Raw genomic sequence first — 20,406 nt, 5'->3', positions numbered from 1 at the left:
ATATCACTAATATTATATGAAAGGATTTCTCTATGCCTTTTTGGAGGCATATTATTATTATATGTAGGCATATTGTAGGCATATTATTTCCTCCTAATAAAACAAGTAAAATGAACCTCATGATACTTTGAGATTATATGTGTCATCTAGTTACCAGCCTCTGTTTTACAAGTGGTTCTAAATAAAACAACCATTTTTCACTATTCTGACTCCGATATAAAGAGCCTCCTTTAGTCTAGCATGCAATAGTTTTAATCACTCAGACCCTTTTGGAGTGGCTAATAGGACCTCAGTTGATGGAGTTCTCTCTTGACCTACACTGAGTTCACATTGATTGCAAACGTGTCTAGGAAGTATTTTCTCTCTTTTTGCCCACTCTCTTTTTGCCCACTCTCCCCAGTCAACCCCCTGGCCAGCTGTGGCAGCAAGGAGAAAGGAGCAGCAGGACTCCTTCTACCCTTTTCCCTTCCTCTGTCAGCCAGGGGAAGGATTTACCAACCACAGCACCACCTATTGATCTGCTTGACAGGAGAGCTAATGGCAGCAGCACCATACAAGAAGAAAGGCAGGGAAGATTTAAGAGAGAACTTGGGAATCATCATCAAAAACCATCTCAACCAAATGAGACCAGAGAGAATCTAGCACACTACTCACTCAGCTTCTCTGGGCTCTGGTCTCTGATCTTGGCCTTCTCTCTTCACAGCGCATCATCTTGTTTGAACATTAAGAACTGGAAACCTTAGTTTTCAACCAAAAGAATAAACTAGCCCTAGAAATATTCTTGAGGAACATTATATACATCAGGCTAGTGTTGCAGAGTCAAAGTATGGCCAATGGCTATTTTTCTCTAGTGGAATGCTCTTGTACTCCTGTGCTTTCTTTTTGTGTAACCAGAACTCAGGTTTTCCTGCATGTCAGCTTTCAATGCTACCAGCATTGACATTCAGACTTCAGTATCTATTCCTGTACAATTCTACCAGTATTCAATATTCAGAAATAACTGGTTTCCTAATACCAAGAATACTTATGCTTAATCCTTTACGCCCCCACTATTTTTCCTTTCATGTCTCCTCAGTTGTAAATATATTTCTATGAAAATCAGATATGCTGTTTGCTTTCCTTATGTCTGTGCTGAAACCACAGTAATGCAACTTCTACATGTAAGGAGAGAACTCTTACACAATGTATGTATGACCTGCCAAACTCATGCATTAGAAATACTATGGAAGACAAAATACTCAGTTTTCAAAAAATGATGAGGCATGTATATGAATAGTAAAAATGCAATCTGCAATTATATCAGTCATACATAGCCATAAAAAGGAAGGGCAGTTTCTTATTTTATGTCAAAATAAATTTTTACCACAGGCTTCTTAATGCATGATTATGTATCACATCAGTGTAAAAAAGCTATCAGTACTGAATTCCAGAGGTAGAACAGAACTTCTGCTGTTAAATCTTTTGCTTTCTCAGCAAAGAAGGGTGCTTTTTCTTAAAGTAATTATGAGGAACACTCAGTTACTGTTTATTTCCATTTAAAGAAAGACTTAAAACAGAAATATAAAATAAAATTCTATTTGCTAGCTGTCCTGAATGTCATTTAATGCTTAAATAATGACATTTTTCTCAGGCATGACTCACCTGACTGCCTGCTGTGTCAGTTGACGGTCTTAAAAAAAATCTAAGTCACTGTATAGTATATTGAACATGAAATTTCACTCAGCTTTTTACATATGTGTTTCACCTGATGATTCCAGAAGAATTGTTGTAGAAACCAGATAGATAAATTGTACTTACTCGTTTTCTGTCTCTAGATGATATAAGCACTTAATTAAAGAAATTGAAGCAGTGTTAGCAAAAAAATGAAGACAGATCTCTCATATGGCAAGTGAGAGATATAGTTCTAATTTGGCTTAAAAACTAGAATTTTTAAGAATGCATTTTCAATTAACATTGGAATTAGATGATCTTTAGGGTTCCTTCTAATCCAAACCATTCTACAATTAAACTGAATATTCAGTGTCTAGTTCCATGAGTTCAGAGATAGAATAAATAACTCATTTTCAAATACTGAAACTACACTTTGGCAGAAGAGTAAATTAACTGTTTATTTCTGGAGACAATTTGTTTGATATTTGCAATAAATAAACGACCATTTTCATAAAAGAATTCCATTAATTTTTTTCCTCTTTAATACATTCCAATAATACCGAATATTAAAATTTTAATTTAAAAGATAAAGATGTATTGTGAGGACCAATAATATGGTGTGAGTGAAATGGGAAAACAAGGGTAGGAAATGCTTCATTAGGTAATTATATTCTATTCAGCTCCCTCACATGAGAGCACATTTATTCTCTACACTCTATACCAGTCCTGCTTCTGACTCAAATTTCAGGCCAGCACTGAGGGCGCAGGAAAATTAGCAGAATAAATCTGGTTATACATACAATACATAAATTCATTTTTTATGGTACATACAATCATAACACAAGAAGGCCTGCTCACAGTATTATGCTCACCTGTAAAAGCTAACACCTTTCAAAGCAGACAATATAGACACATGAAAATAATTTTGCCATAAACGTCATCACATAGCAAGCATCTAGACATGTCATTCCAAGTCCCTCCTACACGTTAATAAAAATTCTTATGTGTTCTGTAATAAAAAGTATACAGGGAAAATATGCAAATAACCATGTAGCACATCTATAAAGTTAAAATATTTTAAGCCATTTTCACAGGTTTTTTGTTTGTTCTGTCTATTTCCATTAATAGCTTTCCCCATTTTGTCAAGGGCTTTGAAAAAGTTCTCCCTTTATTTTCCCAAAAATTAAACACACTTTTTCAAAAGGAATTACATCAAGTATATTAGTCTACACCATGTGCAAAACTAATACTACTTAATAAATTTAACTTTTTTTGGCCTTCAAACATTAAATAGCTCAGCTTACAATAACTGCTAATCTTGTAAGCAAAGGAACTACATCCTGGAAATAAAAGTCTTAAACAGACTTCTCTTCCTCAAACAGCTTTTATAGGTCAGAAGTCTCGTGTTTCTCACTTACAATCTGACCTCAATTAATGAAGTCTTTTAGAGGACACTAAATTATTTTTGTATAATAGGACTTTAAATTGGAAATATCTTGATTATTTTAATTAACACACTGTATATGACATGACCCTGTTCCAGATAGCAGGAAATTTTGGATAATATATTTGAGGCTATACTACTACATAACAATTCACATTTTTGGCAAATCTGGCCACATGTGATGTAGAAGCCTGTGTTGATGTATACGGCACCTTTCCAAGAGCTAAACTGCCACTATTAAACTAAGTAACACTATGGCCTTCAGTTTTCAGTAGACCAAGACAGACCAGTGTTCAACTACATGAAAGCCATGGACAGATTTCAGTAACTCTCATTGCACGTGTCACTCAGTGAACCTCTTTTTACCTTCTCTTTGAGCTTTTAAATCATGGCACTGCTACTCATTCCAATGGATAATTACACTGCCACTTTTAATTAACTTATCCTTCCTAAATTTTAGTAATCAAAACCAGTCTCTATTAAGGGTTTTGCTGCACTTTTCCAATAATTTTATTACAGATACGCAAGAAACTTTTACTGAAGAAACAACCTGCCACTCATCAATTGTTTTCTAAAAGCAATATTGGATATTTCACTTTAACATATTTTGTTGCTTTTCAAAACAAAACTCCCTTGCCTTTGAATGATAATCTTGTTCCAGCCTGGAATCTGATCCCACTACCTGTTTGTACTTGCTCATTTTCATTTGGCGATTCCTCTCTTCTACATCCATTGAACCTGTTAAGTTGAAAAAAACAAACAAAAAAGAAAATAAATACAGTAGTCCTCAATTCCAAGCTTAAAGTTACATTCATAGCATTTTTAACAGAAAGAGATGAAATCCGATTTAATTAAATTATGGTGTATACGATTTTAGTTTCTGAGTAACAATTTTGCAGAAAAACAAAAGTTGTAAGAGGAGGAAAATTGTAGATGAGTAAGTATTTCAGCAGTCTTAATAAGCACTGAATTATCTGCACAATTTAAATGAACCCAATGTTGTAGAAGAAATGAATACAAATGGAATATAATGTTTCCACAGAACAGAGTTTTAATACAAAAAAATATTCAAGAGAAACAAAGTCTTTCATTAAAAAAAAAAAAAAAAAGAATGCAAAGCTGACCTGTTTATTTCAGGTGGGGATCCTGGTTCTGCATTTATTTTGGTGTGATACCAGCATTTTTGTACCAAATTAGTAATCAAGTAATGACCACAGGCTGGCAAAACCTCCATTTATCATTTAAGCATACATTTATTTTGCTCAAAGTATTTTCAAGGTGTATAAAGATATGATAAAGAGCCACCCAGTGGTATCACTGTATCACACTCTAATGACATGCAACTTCAAGAATGATTTCAGGATTAACTCTTCTTAGACCAAATACATGATTAGTCTCAGTCGAGATGGCTGCTTACTATACAACACAGGCATCATCTGTTTTCTGCCAACTGGCACTGTAACAGCACAATTTACTATGTAAAATAATAAGGAATTAAGTGTCAAAGCTGAAGGGAAAGTGTGAGAAATAGAAACAGAAAAAAGAGAGGAAGAGAACAGCCCAGAATTAAAAAAAGATTTTCAAACAAAATATAGTTATCTACTATACACATGGAGGCTTGCTTCTCTTCCACTTTAACATGGTATAAATCAAAAATAATTCATTATCCACTGAATGCTAAAAAGCATTCATTTTGACTGGCATTTATCTTAAACTTCCTGTCTTTTTAACACAAAGGTTGTCTAGGATTAGTTTATCAGAATCCATCCAGAAGTTATAAAAGGAAGCTTTTGTATATTATAAACATTGAACAATCTGGACCTGTATTTATGGAGCTGTGATTGGAATATTAGATTCCAGTGTATTATATAAATCTGACTCAAATTCTAAACCTTAGCCCTATGTCACAATCTAACAGTAAAGCAGGGCTTTTCACAGGGCCTTTGCAGGGCCTCGGAGCTTTGTATTTTCCTTCTGTACAACAGTAATGACAGTAGCACATACTACTAGAAAAGCCTGCCAGTTACATCCTGCAGTACACCATGGAAAATCTGGAAGGAATGGGGTGAAAGGAAGAAGGAATTTGAGAGCACTAAACTGTACTGTTATCTATAAATCCTGTGGCTTCTGATTTTCTTATTCCAACTCTCCATCTTTACTCCCTACAGTCAAAGTGAATGAAGAGACTTCAGAGAAACCTTCAAGACAGACATGAATCAATAAAATGAATGAAAAAGAATAAATGGTGTTTTATAGGGAGAGACATAATGAAAAAGACAGTTGCTGGTGAAAATTCCTAAAATAAAATATAGCTAGTTTTTCCTATTGCATTTTATCTCAACCATTAAAAATGCCTCAGCAATACCTGCCAATTTATCTTTAAGCTGCAGTGGTTTTTCTAAGGATCTGGTTTTAAATGCACTATAAAGATATTCTCTCTTTAAAACAGAAACTCTTAACGTGGAAAGCGATACTTTTCCCTTTTTTCAATGACAGAAATAACACATTAGTATTTTTGGAGTAAAATACTCTTAACTTTTGCTTAAAGAAATAAATTGTCTTCTCCTGAAGTCAGATCTACAAATCCGCCTGTCATTCTTCAGTAACATAATGAAGGAGATAATTTTCACCACACGTTTTTCTTATGAAGTTTTCTTATGAAATCATCATATATGGTCTTTGTCCACAGACATCCTGCCAAACTTCAGTAGATGACAAGAAGTGAAGAAATAACACCTCTTGATCACACGTTAAAAATTCCACAATTACTTGTGGAAACATTCTTTCTTATCTGTGATCTATGGCAAATTGAAAGGTGGGCTTCCACAAATCCAATTGCATGTGTTCTGCAAAATCAAGCACTCGGAAATACAGTTGAAAATGGAGCCCTCCATAGCACAACAGGCAAAGTTAGTGGCTCATTTTCATCTCAAGAGAAAAACATAGCACAGCTTAGAAAAAAAAATTCACTCAATTCCCATAAAAATTTGTTACAAAAAAATCTAACTCAGCATATATTTTTGAAACTGCCCTTAATGAACAGATGAATTCAGTTACACACAAAAAGAAGGAATCCTGAGGGCAGTGGGAAGTTCATAATGCAGAAGCTCGGCTTTAGTTCTGCTGTGCATGGAGCTGATGTGCAGAAAGACTGCGCAGGGTTACTGCCTGCCGCAGGCTTATCTCCATGTAACCAATGCCAGATGCAGCCGTGATCTGGATGGCAGCAAGAAAGGTTGAGAGTGTCATGGCCACGTCCCGTTCACGTGGTCTGAGTGCACCAAGTCACATTTGCACTAAGTGGTGCAAATGCAGGGCTATTAACCCTCCCTGGTACTGCTGGCAAATCTGTTCTTAGCTAAAACTTAGGCGGTGGTATTTAGCAGGAGCAGAAAGTGCTTCCAGCAGAGTCCAGTAACTCGGTGTATTAGGAAGCTTCAGTTCCTAACATGACTTGGTTAACCAAGCCTCATTAGTCCTACACCAAGGATTTCTCTGTAGTCAGGAGCTGTACAGGAAGTATGTGTAGACAAGCCAGAGCTAACTTGTTACTAACTATTTGTTATCAATATTAGTGCAAATGTAGGAGCATCAGCTTTTACACTGGTAGCACCAGGTGACTGAGCCCTCGAGTTATTCGGTCATTAGCTAGAGCTCAGTACAACAAACATTCAGGGCTATACAGAGATTGATACTAGAAAGATTAAAGCTAGCTAAGGTATACTTTCATGTATTTACATCATGTCTCAAAGGTATGCAACCAAGTTTTGGCCAGGCAGACGTGAGTTCATCGGTACACTTTTTCTGCCTTAACTTCCTTCCAAAATTTTGTTTTTAGACAAGAGCTGCGCCTCCAACAAAACAATGAGACATGCAAACTTCAGCCACAAGAATACCAAAAAATAAAGACAGACTGATGGAAGAACAAAGCCTGATGGTGCTCACCTAACATAGCTGGGATCATTAGACTGTAGGAAACACCTCAGAGTTTTGCTTATTTTAAACAACTCTCTAATGTAAACAGGGGCCTGAAAGTCAGCTCCATGGGGTTGTCATCAGCACGGGGAAATTCCTGGCTAACAAAAAGCTAGCTGCCAATTCAATACCAGCCATTCTCCCTATTTTTAGAGTACAGTATGCTGCAGGAAAACAGCAATTTTACAGTGCAAACAGTCTCAAAATGCCAGAGGTTGCCAAGTGTGCCACAGGACTGCCAAGAGTAAGGCCAACTGTGGCAGCAAACCTGTCCTTGGAGCTGCAAGTACTCATCACAAGCACTAGAATCACTGCCCCAACTTTGAATGCAACCCATTATTTTAATGTTTGATCTTGAAATTTGATAAGATTCAGCTACTTAAGCATTAAAATTTTCATCATAATTGACTATTTTTTTTTTTGGGGGGGGGGGGGGGGGGGGTGCGGGGTAACAAAAATTGTAAGGGGCTGTAACTAGTGATATGGTTAATACCTAACTTTTCCTGACCTCAATATAGAGTCACATTTTTACAAGGAAATAAGAAATTGCTTAGCTCAGCCAGGACTTAAAGGCTGATCTTGGATGCTCAGGACAAATACTGACTCTTCTGTAGGCTAAGATTCTTCAGTTGATGGCCCACGGTCCACAACTAGAGGCAAAAGGGCCTACAAAAATGGCCTTAACACCCAGCTTAACCTAAGACAAACCTGTCTATGAAAAAAAAGTGAAAATAAAAAGAGCTGGGAGTTGTGTTCATTCATTTCATTGCCTTCTCCAGTGGGAATTATTCAACTCTTCTAGCTATTATAGATGCAGGTGATAGTGATAAATTTGGAGAAGGAGTTTTAAAGAACTGTGCAATGGGAATGCTGGGACACAGAGAGTAGAAGGGAAATATGGGGTACAGAAATTGAGTGGAGTTCCTCTTAAAGTATTAGGACAGATTTACTTTTGGATAGGCATGGACAAAAGACATATAAAATCTGGGAAGAACAATGGGTCAGGCAAAAGGAGGAAAACTAATGACTACAGAAACACTGAGATGTTGGAGGTCAGAAACATGTAACAGAGAGGGAAAAGGCAGTGTGCATGTTCCATGCCTGGATTCGGGAGGAGAAAACAGGTCTTAAGGTGTATGAGAGCTTTCTTTAGCTGGTCTGTTTCCTCTAATTTGTCCCTCTAAATTGACTCCCTTAAGAAAGGGAAGGAACTGCATTTGGGAAAGCCCTTTCTCAGTTTTCGTTTCCTAGCATCTATTCTGAAATCACAAAAATACATCAATATTGTGATCCAACTCCATGGTACACATTTGTTTAAACATAGCAAATCAAAGAACTTAAGGGCAAAAAAATACAAAAATGTTTTGAATAAGTCACCCTACCTGTATCCCCATTCTCTGGATCTGCTTTCTTTTCTTCTACAAACAAATGAAAGCAATATGTAAAACAAAAAGAGAGGGAGAGAGAAAATGCAGAAATAATAATAAAAGTAATAATAATAAAGCATGCATTAAAAAGGAAAAATGAATAAAACCCATCAAATTAATTTAAATTGATGAGTTTAGTCAACCAACCATGTATAGTGTTCTACATCCAGAGGCATATACACTGCATGCTACTGCATACATTTGTGCACCCTTATCATAGACTTACTCGAGGAAACCCATGGGTACTTTGTGCACTTCCAGAATCATTAACAAACTCAATACAAAAGACAGCAAGGCAGGTTTCAGACATAGTTACTTTACAATTTCCTCGAATATGATGAAACAAAAAATAAAAGTAAAAAAGTCTTTGTAGTGTATGTTTTATGCAGCACACATACAGTATGTAGTTTAATGATTCAAGCATAAAAATTGAATGTGTCAGAATGGTTTCCAGTAATCGCTTTAAATCTTCCTTGGTTTAATCAATTCTCATAGCTTCAACAGGTTAAAAGGTTTACTAATGATATTACTGTAGCTTGTCTTAGAGCTAAAAAAATATGAACCACAAAAGACATTAACATCAATACTCAGAACTCAGCTTGTGCACATAAATCCAAATAACTGATGCCAACAAATATTCTGAATATATATCAAAGGTTATATATGGCTCAGGGCATTCATCTGCCACAGAGAAATGAAAATACATTGGATCCCTATCAAATAGTTTGGCAGCACATAAATACTGCACTCTGAAATCCAAGTTTGGCAATTAATGTGAATTTTTTTAAAGTCAAATGAAATTTACTTTAATTAGAAACACATTAACTTTTAAGCAGACTGTTTCTTTTTCATACTTCAGGCCCAAATTATATTAATTTCAATTAATACAATCCCATGAATATGGAGCAATCCCCCCCCCCAGTCACAAACCAAAAATAGCATGTATTATTAGAATTAGTTATTTTTCCAGAATTACTGGTTATTGAAGGTTGCTCACAAAATTACTATCTAGTTTGCAATACACAGGATATTACCAGTTGAAGAGGGAAACAGAGGTGTTATTTTGAAGAAATATCAGTTTGTAGATGGGTATCAAAATAGAGGGCTAAGTCATTCGTAAAAAGAAATCATACCAGGGCTAAGTAGATGTGTAAGAAAGAAAAACGGGCTCCTGCAGAGAACATAAATAATGCACTACACTTTAATGGGATCTGGCATTTACGTGCCGTTCTGTGTGGGATCAAGGTGGTTCTCCTGCTGGCAACTCCTAGTGGAACTGTTAGGCAAGTTAATGGGAAAAAGATATGGCACGTCATAAGCCTACACTTTTGGAAATCAGTGGATATCAACTGGGTTCTTGAAACCTCACCCATTCCCTGTCTTTTCCTGTCCCATTTTTTGCACTGTTTATAAACAAGACCCTTTGCGTTCCTCTGCTTTGTCCTTTGGTAGTCTGGCCAATACTGTCTATGCAGGTTGTGGATATTGCTTTGAGAACAGCAGAGTTGTGTTCGCTTTTTAAGCTTTTTAATTATTTTTTTTTAAGTTGCTGTCACCAATACAAGAGCTGTAAATACAACACTGTCTTCCACTACCTTACTGCTTTCTAAAGCAGAAAGCTATTTGCTAGCAATACTAGTCAACATAATGCAAAATAGATGAAAGCAAAGTAACAACCGTTAAACTAACCTTCAGTTTGAACACAAACAGGATGATAAAACTTCTAAGTTATTTCATAATTATGGTGAAAAGAAATCTTTACTTTGCCTGAAAAATCATCCTAATAAAGAAATCTAATATTATATGGCATAATTCCTTGTTAAAAATGCCCAGAAGTCCATTCTTCTGTATGTCTGGGCCACAGGACTTTTCAACCATGAATTTTTAAATGAAGACAGTCAAAATATGGGAAACTTGAAACCTGCCTAAGATTCACTTGTTCTTGCTTTCCATTTAAAGTATATAAAAATATATTTCCAAATTGACTTTCAGAAAAGAATACTACACTATCAGCAACATGATATTCTATTAGATTTTTGTATTTCAAAATTGTAATTGAAATGTTGTGACGTTTATTGCAAATCTTGACAATAAATATATCCGTTAGATTTTTATAGGAAAGGTCAGCAAGAGTGGGTCCTACTCTCCAAACTGAGGTTTCATTTGTATTGTAAAGAGCTGTCTGAAGGAGTACTAGAAAGAACAGAAGATCAAATTGAGGAAGAGTTTACTTGGGCAGAAGCAGCAAAACTGAACAGCATCAGTAATGTCCATTGAGCGAACAGAACAATGCCAACTTCTCAGCAAAAAAAATCTTCATAGCAACTTTAGGCTTAACCATTCCCTCTTAAAAAAATTCAAAGCAGGTTCAGAATGTTGATGCTACAGTAATCAATGATTTTGGTTCCCCCAGTTATTAGGTGCTCAAATTTTTAAAATAAATAAAAAATAACCTTAATTATTAACTTTGAAAATGCTGAAAACCAGTAACTCACTATAAGATGATTTAAAAATGTCTCAAAGTGAATAATATAAAATGACACAGGCAACAGTCAATCCTAAAAATCTCTGTGTATTTCTATTTATATGGCTTCTTCAACATCATCACATTACTCAATGGTTTTCTTTATCACTTGAATTAAACTTGATTTACAAAGTTAAATACATACGCTCTATTGTGTGTTCTAATTATATCAACTTAAGAGCTAATGTTGCAGAATTAAACAATTTGGAAAAAAAAAATCAGTCCTTTCACAAAGGAGACATTTCTGTACGTTACAGAAAATAACTATACCAGTTTTCAGCTTAATCAGAATATGGAGATACTGAAGTACAGAAATAAAATACAGAGATGAAACAGAGGGATATGCTGAAAGATCCCCTCTCAAAACCGTGTTCCACTTTGCAGTTGATAATTACTATTAGAATTATCACTGACATTTCTTATGTTGTAGACACAACATTATGTTCCCCTGACCCTGTAAGGGTCTATTCTTTCTAAACAGGTATCTAGTAATCTAATGTCTTTGGGAGTTAAAGTGAACAGAAGAGCACGCTAGTCGAGAGACTCATACAAGAGTGGACTTAACAAGAACTAGAACTGATCCAAAATGGATTTGACCAGCTATATTATCTTGTAAATACATTAACTAAGTGAGCCCTATGGGTCTGATGGGCACCTGGGGGTTCTACAGCCAGAGCACGACAGCAGGCTTCGCCAACCTCACCCCAGGATGCCCCATGAAGCAGGGACTCCAATTCCCTTGAAGCAAAACATGACCATCTCTGTACCTGTCTGATAACAGTTCCGCAGAAGAAGCAGAAGGGCAGACTTCTCTAACCATGGACACAGAGATGGCAGCACTGAACAACTGCTCTAAAAGCCAGGACTGTGCTGCCTTCCTTGGGAAGATGAGGGGGAACCTGATTCTGTAGCCATAAGGCTACCAGGAGGTGCTGAGTTTCAGAGGCCCTCCCAGGGCCTCTTCCTCCTCTCACACCTGACTGCCCAAAACTCAAGGTTAGAGCCTGGTTCTCCCTTGAAATGTCTTTCCTGCAATGATTTTTAGCTGTACAAGGATCACTGCAATAGGCCGATTCAAAATAATACTTCAGCCTGGGATCCAGAACAGAGAGATTTGCATTAGCTCAGGCTGGGGTCTAAAATAAACCTAGACTTCCTTGCTTTGAATGAAAGTAATTGCAGCCTCCAAAACTGGAGGATGTGCCTTTTATTAGAGCATACTGAAGCATAACTCCTTGTTTGTCTTTGAGTTTAGGCATCAGATAGGACAACGACAACAGTAATATTAAAAATGTTTTATGTTTCTACTTCTCGTATTTGCTGACACAAGATAAAATCAGCAACAAGACTATAGCAATTACATTTATAGAGTTGCTAAAGTAGCTTTGTTAGTGCTTTGATAAAAATGAGTCTGACTTCTCAAAGCTGTGGGAATTAATAAATAACATTTTATTTAGAAAAATCAAATTTATAAGCAGGACCCTAACTTTACATAAGTACTTTTCAAAATGCTAGCATGACTTCTTTCTTACTTGATAGAAAAGATTTCTCTTGGAAAGTTCTTTATGAGACTAGAGGAACGTCAGTTTTATACTGAGACAAATCTCTGAAACACTATTCTTACCAAAACAGGCAAAGGAAAACAGATTGTCTCCTAAAAGGAAAATCGAAAAGTTATTTACTTTAAACATCAGAATTTGTCAGTTAAAGGTCTTTCAGTCAAAGGATTACATTCCCTCTATTTCCAGAGCCATTCAATTCCAATTCTACCTTTAAGAAATTAGCCCTAAATTTTGTCATTCTGGCTGTCTACAGTGTGAAAAATACAACTACCTAATGGATGCCTGATGTAAATGGCTCCTGAACTTCACTTCAGGGCTGTATGTCCAAGGTGTGGCAAATATACAAAAGCTATTGTTGCGACAAACAGGGCCCTTCCAAGAAGCCCGGGATCCACATCACAGTCTGAATGAAAAGAATAGGGCTGACAGCTCCAGAAATGTGAAAGAAGAAAAAAAATATATAAAAAGCTTGGGTTTTAAAGTGCTTTTATATTACTGTTTGAATGAGATTGAGATGTCAATTACTGTCCTTAAAAGGGAATGTTAGATTGAAGACCGTTCCAGTTAGCCAGATTCCTAGTGGGGGAACATGCCTTTGCATTCCTGTTTTCTATTTGAGCATTGCTTCATGGTTTTGTTGTCTTTTTTAAAAATTCTTGGCTTCAAACCTGATATTACTAAACAAAGACTGAAACCCATGGGATATTTCTCACCAATTAAAAATTTTTTTATCACAATGCTTAAACCATGTTAACAATGTGACTTCACATTATTTGCAGAATACATGGCACTGCTTAGTAAAAGTGTTGAATAAGATGCTGTGGTGATCTAGGCTAGAAAGTTAAAGAAGCTTTATAATCGTGGGCTCATAAACCGACAGGATCATCTCAGGTCTGCATCACTGGGGATAGGTCAGTGCAGTTCATAAAGGACAAAGGTCTTGTGAAGCAAGCTAGGAAGTTCTATTTTGCATGTTCGTTAGAATAATAACTAGTGTTATGACTTTTTTTTTTCTTTTTAATAGTATGTTTGCCCACAGATCCTTTTCCAAAGTGATTTTTGCAAAGTACTCTGTGATGTTTGTCCTTGCTGCCTCATACAAACTACATACGTTTTGGTGGCCTTTGAAGAATGCCGAGATCCCACATGGAAAAAAGGTGTTACTAAAAAAGTAGCAAGACTAACCTTAGCTAAAGCACCACATTTCAATTCCCCCAAGAACTGTGACAAAACCTCCCTATGTGAATGATATGCAATAGGATTTTGAAAATGCAAAAGAAAAATATCTGAGGGGCCAGTGGGCTCCTAAATTCTGTCCTCGTGAAATCTATTCAGATCAGCCTATGATTCAACTCTGCATTGTCTTCATGAAAGCCCTAGCTCAGTCTTATTGTTAAGTTCTCCAGCCTCCTATTTTTCAAGCACGTAAGCTTCTCAGAGTTCCCAACACTGATTATACTCAACAGTATAACCACTGAATATTTCGCATTCTGACACAGCCATTTCAATACATAGGCACAAACACTTGATGATAACTATGCCTCAGATTCCAGAAAAGCAAACAGCTATTAATAGAGATTCTTCAGCCATCCTAAGAATGCAAGAAATTTTCATCAGTGTCCCAATAGCCAGAAATATGGTCAAAGATTTAAGCAGAGGACACAAAAACAAGGGTGGTGTATGTACCTTCATGCAAGACTCAGTAGAACTGCAAATTCAGCTAGCAAATTTTTACCAATAAAAAATATATATGTAATGGTATTCTGCCTTTTGCACAATTACGCTCTCATTTTTAATTATATAGTCTGATATTTTGTCTATTTTTCCCTTGCCAGATTGAGGACCAGCCTTTATTTACCTGGTTCAATACAGATGGCTATTTTGGAGTTTGGGGGTTTCGAGGTCTACGGTTTCTGGTTTTAATTCTGATCAAAATTAAAATTAAGGACAAGGAACCTCCCAGCCATCCAACTTGATACATCTATTAGTATGCTAAATACCTTTAAACTGAATTTGTTCTCTGTTGACCAAATAGAGAGTTGGACTCTTTAAATGTCTCAGTTACAGTCTAAGGAATGAGATTTTAAACAAACCCATCAAATTAAATATCACAGAAGCCTTCAGTGATTCACAAGTCATCTAACCACATTTGTGCTAATATGTTACAAAATCCTTCAGGAATTCCTTTTCAACATGAGAAAGCCAGAAACAAAACAAAATACTATCCTGGTCTTTAAGGGGAAGTGTGTCACTGAACAGTGAGTACAATAACAACAAAAATAGAGGGGTGTCACGTCTCATTTATAATGGGTAAGTATATCAGAGTAGACTCACTCTTGGGAGGCTTGAAAAACCTGTTATGATACTGTAGATAAAAACAAATACAAATAAGGCTCCTTCTCTTCCACTGCAGTTGCTCTCTTAAATTCTCTCAATCATTTTTTTTTTCATTTGCTTCCTCCAACAGTTTATTTTCCAGGCTCTCCTACTGTTTGACCCTCCACTGTCCTGGGCTGACAGCTCTGATTTGGTCACGCATCTTTAACAGTTTTTAATTTTTATAAGCTCTACCCCCAGCAAACAGGTTACTATTAAAAACAAAACAAAACAAAAAACTTCCATAAAAATATTAAAACACGAAAAACATATTTCAAAATTCTTATCTATTTGAACTTCATTCTCAAAGAAAGTTAGCAAAAACTTTAATCAATCTTCCTAAGCTCCTATTTTGAGAGAGAATTCTGCTCCAGAAGTTGTCAAAAAGAACCAGAAACTCTATTTCCATGCCTTTCATGGCCCTTCAGAAATAGAAGGTAGTCCAACTTCTAACTTCCATGCACTACCACAAAAAAGCAGCAGTGACTGGGCATCACTACTCCATCCTTTCTCATCCTGAACTAAACCTAGATTTAATTATCATTATTTATGCTACCTGTACACTTATTGACCTTAAACTGTCATGGACTGGCCTTTCCGTAGTTTTGGTGGTTAGTTTTGGGCTACAGTTACTTAAGTCTTCTCACACCTAGATCCATTTCACAAGACTGAAGAATGTTTTCTGTATCTCATATGCTTGAAGACCACAGTGAGTATAACTGCAATTAGTTGATGCAACAGTAACTGGTTAATCAGAACCACTGGTGAAAAGAAAGTTTCCCAGTTTGTGGTTGAGGTTCTGTGGCAGGCAGGGTTTTACTTCCATTGCCCACACTGAATATAGGCAGGATGACCAGGATGTCTTCCTAACAGTTTTCACAATACATCCTATGAAATATTTTAAATTATTTGCAAAGTACAATTTTAGAAACAAATTGTGAAAACTGTACATTGTGAAGCTCTTCATTCACCAAAGGAAAATAGAGTTTAATCATTAATGATGCTACCAACCTGTACTGCTGTCAGATAATGACATTTGTATTGAAATGTTTTTGTTAGCTTTGTAAGCTTGCCTTTGTGCCTGAAATATACAGCATAAGCTTTGCATGCACTAACATGGGACATTTCCACTAAAAAATCCCAGATTTTTTTCAGTGAAGAAAATCTTGTCAACTTGCAAGCTAAAATGTTAATGTCCATTGAGAGGAAATGGTAGCACCTTTCTTTCAATACAACGGTCACATATTCAGATATATAGCTTTTTCAATATATCTTGGTCTAATAACACCTAGAATCAATAGCTAATCCTTTGATTCACCTAAATGTTTGCTAGCACGGTACTGTGAAAAGCACTTCCTGAAGAAAACCTGTAAATGGATAATCTAGTTCCACACTTCTAAAAGCAGATTCTAAAGCAATGGGGAAACATCTCCTTCTGGGGGTATGGCTTTGAAAAGTCACCCTTGCTTTTAGCTGAGCACACAGCTGCACAAAGTGCCTCAGATTGAAACATGTAAGCTATAATGTCATTGAGGTAAAGCATGGAAGTTGATCACATAACCACTCTCAAATGTGTATCTGAAAATATGTTCCTAGACAAAAGGAAAAGACAAAGCAAACTGCTTTCAGTTTAAGGGCAGTAACTTTTGCAACTTCACTTCTGGCCATGCTTCTGCATTTATCTGCTAGACAATTAACTTTATCAGTGCCTAATACATTTGGTTAACACTGGTTAAAGCAAATTTGGTTAAAGCAAAACAGTGCTTTGCAGGAGCTTATTTCTACTGGAGTGTCCAAAAAAAGTTAACAATTCACAGGTTTTGTCTTCTCACATATGTTCAAGAAAAGTATATCATAAAAATATGTACTTTTCTGAGAGATTAAGTATCCTGTTAAGGTCTGACTTCTTCCTATTCCAAGAATCAACTAGGATTCATAACTCAGAGGAGGGATCTTTAATGAAAGGGTCCACATGTTTCCTTTTCCTTTTTTATGAACAAATAAGAAACTGCTCACCCAATCCGCTAATTTATTTTTTTGTAATGAAACAGATTCAGAACCACTGCACAGAAACTAGAAATTGATCTTAAGCACAACATAAGAAAACTCAGTGCTTCTACAGCATAATTTATTAATTTCCAACAGTGGTGATTTACGGAAGATGGAAATCAGATCATGTAACTTTGACTACCAGTTGCTATAGTCATGGCTTGGGTTGGAAGGGACCTCAAAGATCATCTAGTTCCAACCCTCTACCATAGGCAGGGATGCCACCCACTAGATCAGGATTATCAACTTTTCCCTCTCCCTGTAATGTAAGTGATTTCTATCGTGGGATTTGTAAAGTATGAAATCCACAGCAAGTAACTTTTGGAAGTCTCCATAGATAATCTCTGACTCTAAGGGATTTTGACAAGAGTATTACCAAAGGCAAAACTGAGTTCTGAAGGAGCCAGCCACAGGAGAGGAAACAAAATGTTTGACTAAATCCTACCTAAGTTGACTGGACCAGTACATAAAAATTGCTTCAGAGTTTAGAAGCTAAATGGTATTCGAGTGACTTATCTAATTCATTGGGATAACAGCATAAGCAAAGGGAAAAAAACAGAGCTTTGACACAATAAAGTGTAAGACTTTTATAGGTGAATTTGATTAGCTTAAATATGGGGAATTTCCTTGTTGTTCTGACATACTATGACTGAACAAGCAGGGCAAGCACGAACAGCTATTGCATTTTCAGAGGTAGCTAGAATTTAGTTCTGTGCCAGTAATACAAACTACATGGAAAATTCAATAAAATGGCAGATTAAAATTTGATATGAAACTTTAAAAAAACAAGTAACGTGCAATATGAAAGAAAAGCCATGACTAGTACAGCTAAATTAGATCTTCATTAATGTTTTCACTTCTCTCTCTGTTATCAAACCCTTCTGTTTTACAGTTTTTGCCATGAGAGAACAGCTTTTTAACAACTCAAAATGGATTTTGTTCAACAAAGCTAAGTTTGAAATTTCAGTGTATGGTATGTAATTTACTGAGATTGTTCAGTTCTTAAATTATATCCTCCCCAGGGTGAAAAATGACTTGTTATGTCTAAGTTTTTTACTTTATGTAGAAGTTTCCAAATGTGAAGATAGACAAATTACAGTTTATATGTTTAGAAACCATGTGTTTCTTGTGCTAGCTGGAAGCTTAGAGGCTAACACAAAGATATTGGAGGTAGGAAATAAACACAGAAGAGAGAAACTTAATCAGTTCAAAGTCTAAAAGTATGCACGTGTCATCTGTTGATTTTAAAACTTTTTTGCAGAGTACATAATTCATAGGTAATAAGTATTACATAAATATCTTGATTTAACTTAAAAGCTTACAGTTTGTTAATGCTTTAATATATTGAGAGAGGAAGAGAGTGAAAAGTATATGAGATGAGCTATGATAAAATCTATAGGAAAGGTAAAATGAGAAAAATAGCACAGAGAAAAGCAGTAGAAGAGACAGACCTGAGTTTCTTCTCCGTGATGATTCCGCTTCTTCTGTGATCACATCGTGTAATGGACAGACATAGACAAAGGAGATGGGCGTGAGAGGATGTATTCAGAAGGTTAAAACTGACACTGAGGGAAAGGGCCAAAAATTGTTTTAGAGAGAAGTCTGCAGTGCAGAGTTAGTAAGTGGGGAAAAAAATAGCAAGACACCAGAAAGAGAAAGAAAGCTGAGAAAGAAGTGGTTAAACTACAGTTGAAAAAGAACAGCAAAGACAGGGTTAGTATAGGAGCTGAGGAAGTAACAAATGTTATAACTGAGATCAAAGTCAATCTTGCAATGAAGCTGAAAAGAAACCTGGATAGTAAAAGGTATGTTAACTAGCAGAAACACTTTTTTCATGACTGTTCAACTTTTCGGAATGTTATCTACTTGAATGCAATTATTAGTTTTTTCTTTCAAGTACTGAACATCCAGTTTAAAGTCACCAATGGGAAGTGTATTATTAGATAATTCAATGATTAAATTATTTTAATTTATGCTGAACCAAACTTTGCATACCCAAAATGGAAAATAAAAAGGAAACAGATTGTTTGGAAAAGGATATACAAGCTCATGAATTTCAGAATCCACATAACACACTCTGGAAAGGACCACATTATTGTAACACTTTGCCAATGGCAATATTTTCAAGACCAAAATATTGAACGTGAGAAAAGAGAATGTATAGCTAATAACTCTCATGGTCAATTCAGCAGATATTTTTTCCAAACCAAATATTATTCATCTCACAGTAGTCTAAGTTATTGGAAATGCATGCAAATTAAATGCCAAAGCAACTATCTCATTACTTACTTTATTACTTCTAATTCAAAACACACACTGCCATTTCAGACATGGAGAACATCTGAGGGACAGTGTCATTCTCTGTACTGAACATCTAGTTGTAGCAAAAGAATGTGAGGAATTTATCTTGAAAAGTAATAATAATTACATTAAACTATGAAGCTACCATCACTAGCAAAACAAGTGCATTCTTACAAAAAAGCATCAGAATTAAAACAAATATATGTAAGTCCTAATCTAAATTCTGCTTGAAGTTTGAGTCACAAAACATTGCTCATAATTCAGTAACACTGCAGATATTAGAATAAAAATTCCAGAAAAGTTCATACATCACAAAAAATATGCTGTAGTTTTATCCACATTTTGCAGTCAAGATTAAGATACCACTGAAAAATGCAAAATTAGAATACACAATATAAATTAACAAAATGAAATGAAAAACAACACTAATATTCATCTGATAATCCCTGTGTTCTACAGTTAAACCATTTTGTTCTATAGCTAGAAGATTATCATTTTCATCCAACAAATGCCAAGACTTCACCAAAACTTTGCTGTAAACACAGATTGTAATATATATTTGGAATGCACTTTAAGGCAATTAAATTTGCTTATGGGATGAATACAGTTAAGTGCTATATTTGAGATATAAAATATGAAAGCATAGCAGCTGACAGTCTTGACAAAGGATGCTATGTGTTCATATGTTTAAAAAAAAAGTAATGGTGCATAAATTGCATAATAAAGTGCAATGAATCAGTAATATGAAATTAACAATGAAAACAAAGACCTACTTCTCCTTAATTTTATACAGCCTGTGCTAATACAGTGTAGCTGTAATTTCTATAACAGTTAAATAAATAGATCATTATTACCATCATCAAAAACCCAGCAAAAAGATAAAAACTTTTTTTTTCTGAAAATGTTTTCTGTTATCTATATATTTATATATTATCTACAGCCCCAAAGCAAGCACTCCTACTATGTCAAACACTGTAATTAGAAAGTCTCTATCATGACACCCTTATACCCCATTTGTTGATTTTAATACCTGTAAGGATAGCATAGCTTTGAGCCATATACTACATTAAGATAAATTTTAAAAACTTCAGAAGTTTT

The 20,406-nt window shown here is 35.6% G+C and overlaps 1 protein-coding gene across 1 annotated transcript in view; it reads right to left on the bottom strand.

Annotated features, from left to right (window-relative positions):
- RIMS2 (regulating synaptic membrane exocytosis 2) overlaps nucleotides 1-20,406 on the bottom strand; it is a 469,801-nt gene that overhangs the window by 86,787 nt on the left and 362,608 nt on the right. Inside the window, 3 exon segments of the mRNA XM_048068611.2 lie at nucleotides 3,732-3,832; nucleotides 8,452-8,487; nucleotides 18,459-18,491. Of these exon segments, the coding sequence (XP_047924568.2) occupies nucleotides 3,732-3,832; nucleotides 8,452-8,487; nucleotides 18,459-18,491 (170 nt within the window).

Source organism: Anser cygnoides, chromosome 2 (assembly GCF_040182565.1).
Source record: "Anser cygnoides isolate HZ-2024a breed goose chromosome 2, Taihu_goose_T2T_genome, whole genome shotgun sequence".
NCBI lineage: Eukaryota > Metazoa > Chordata > Aves > Anseriformes > Anatidae > Anser > Anser cygnoides.
The sequence above is the reverse complement of the archived record's forward strand: the minus strand, read 5'-3'. Positions and strand labels throughout refer to the sequence as shown.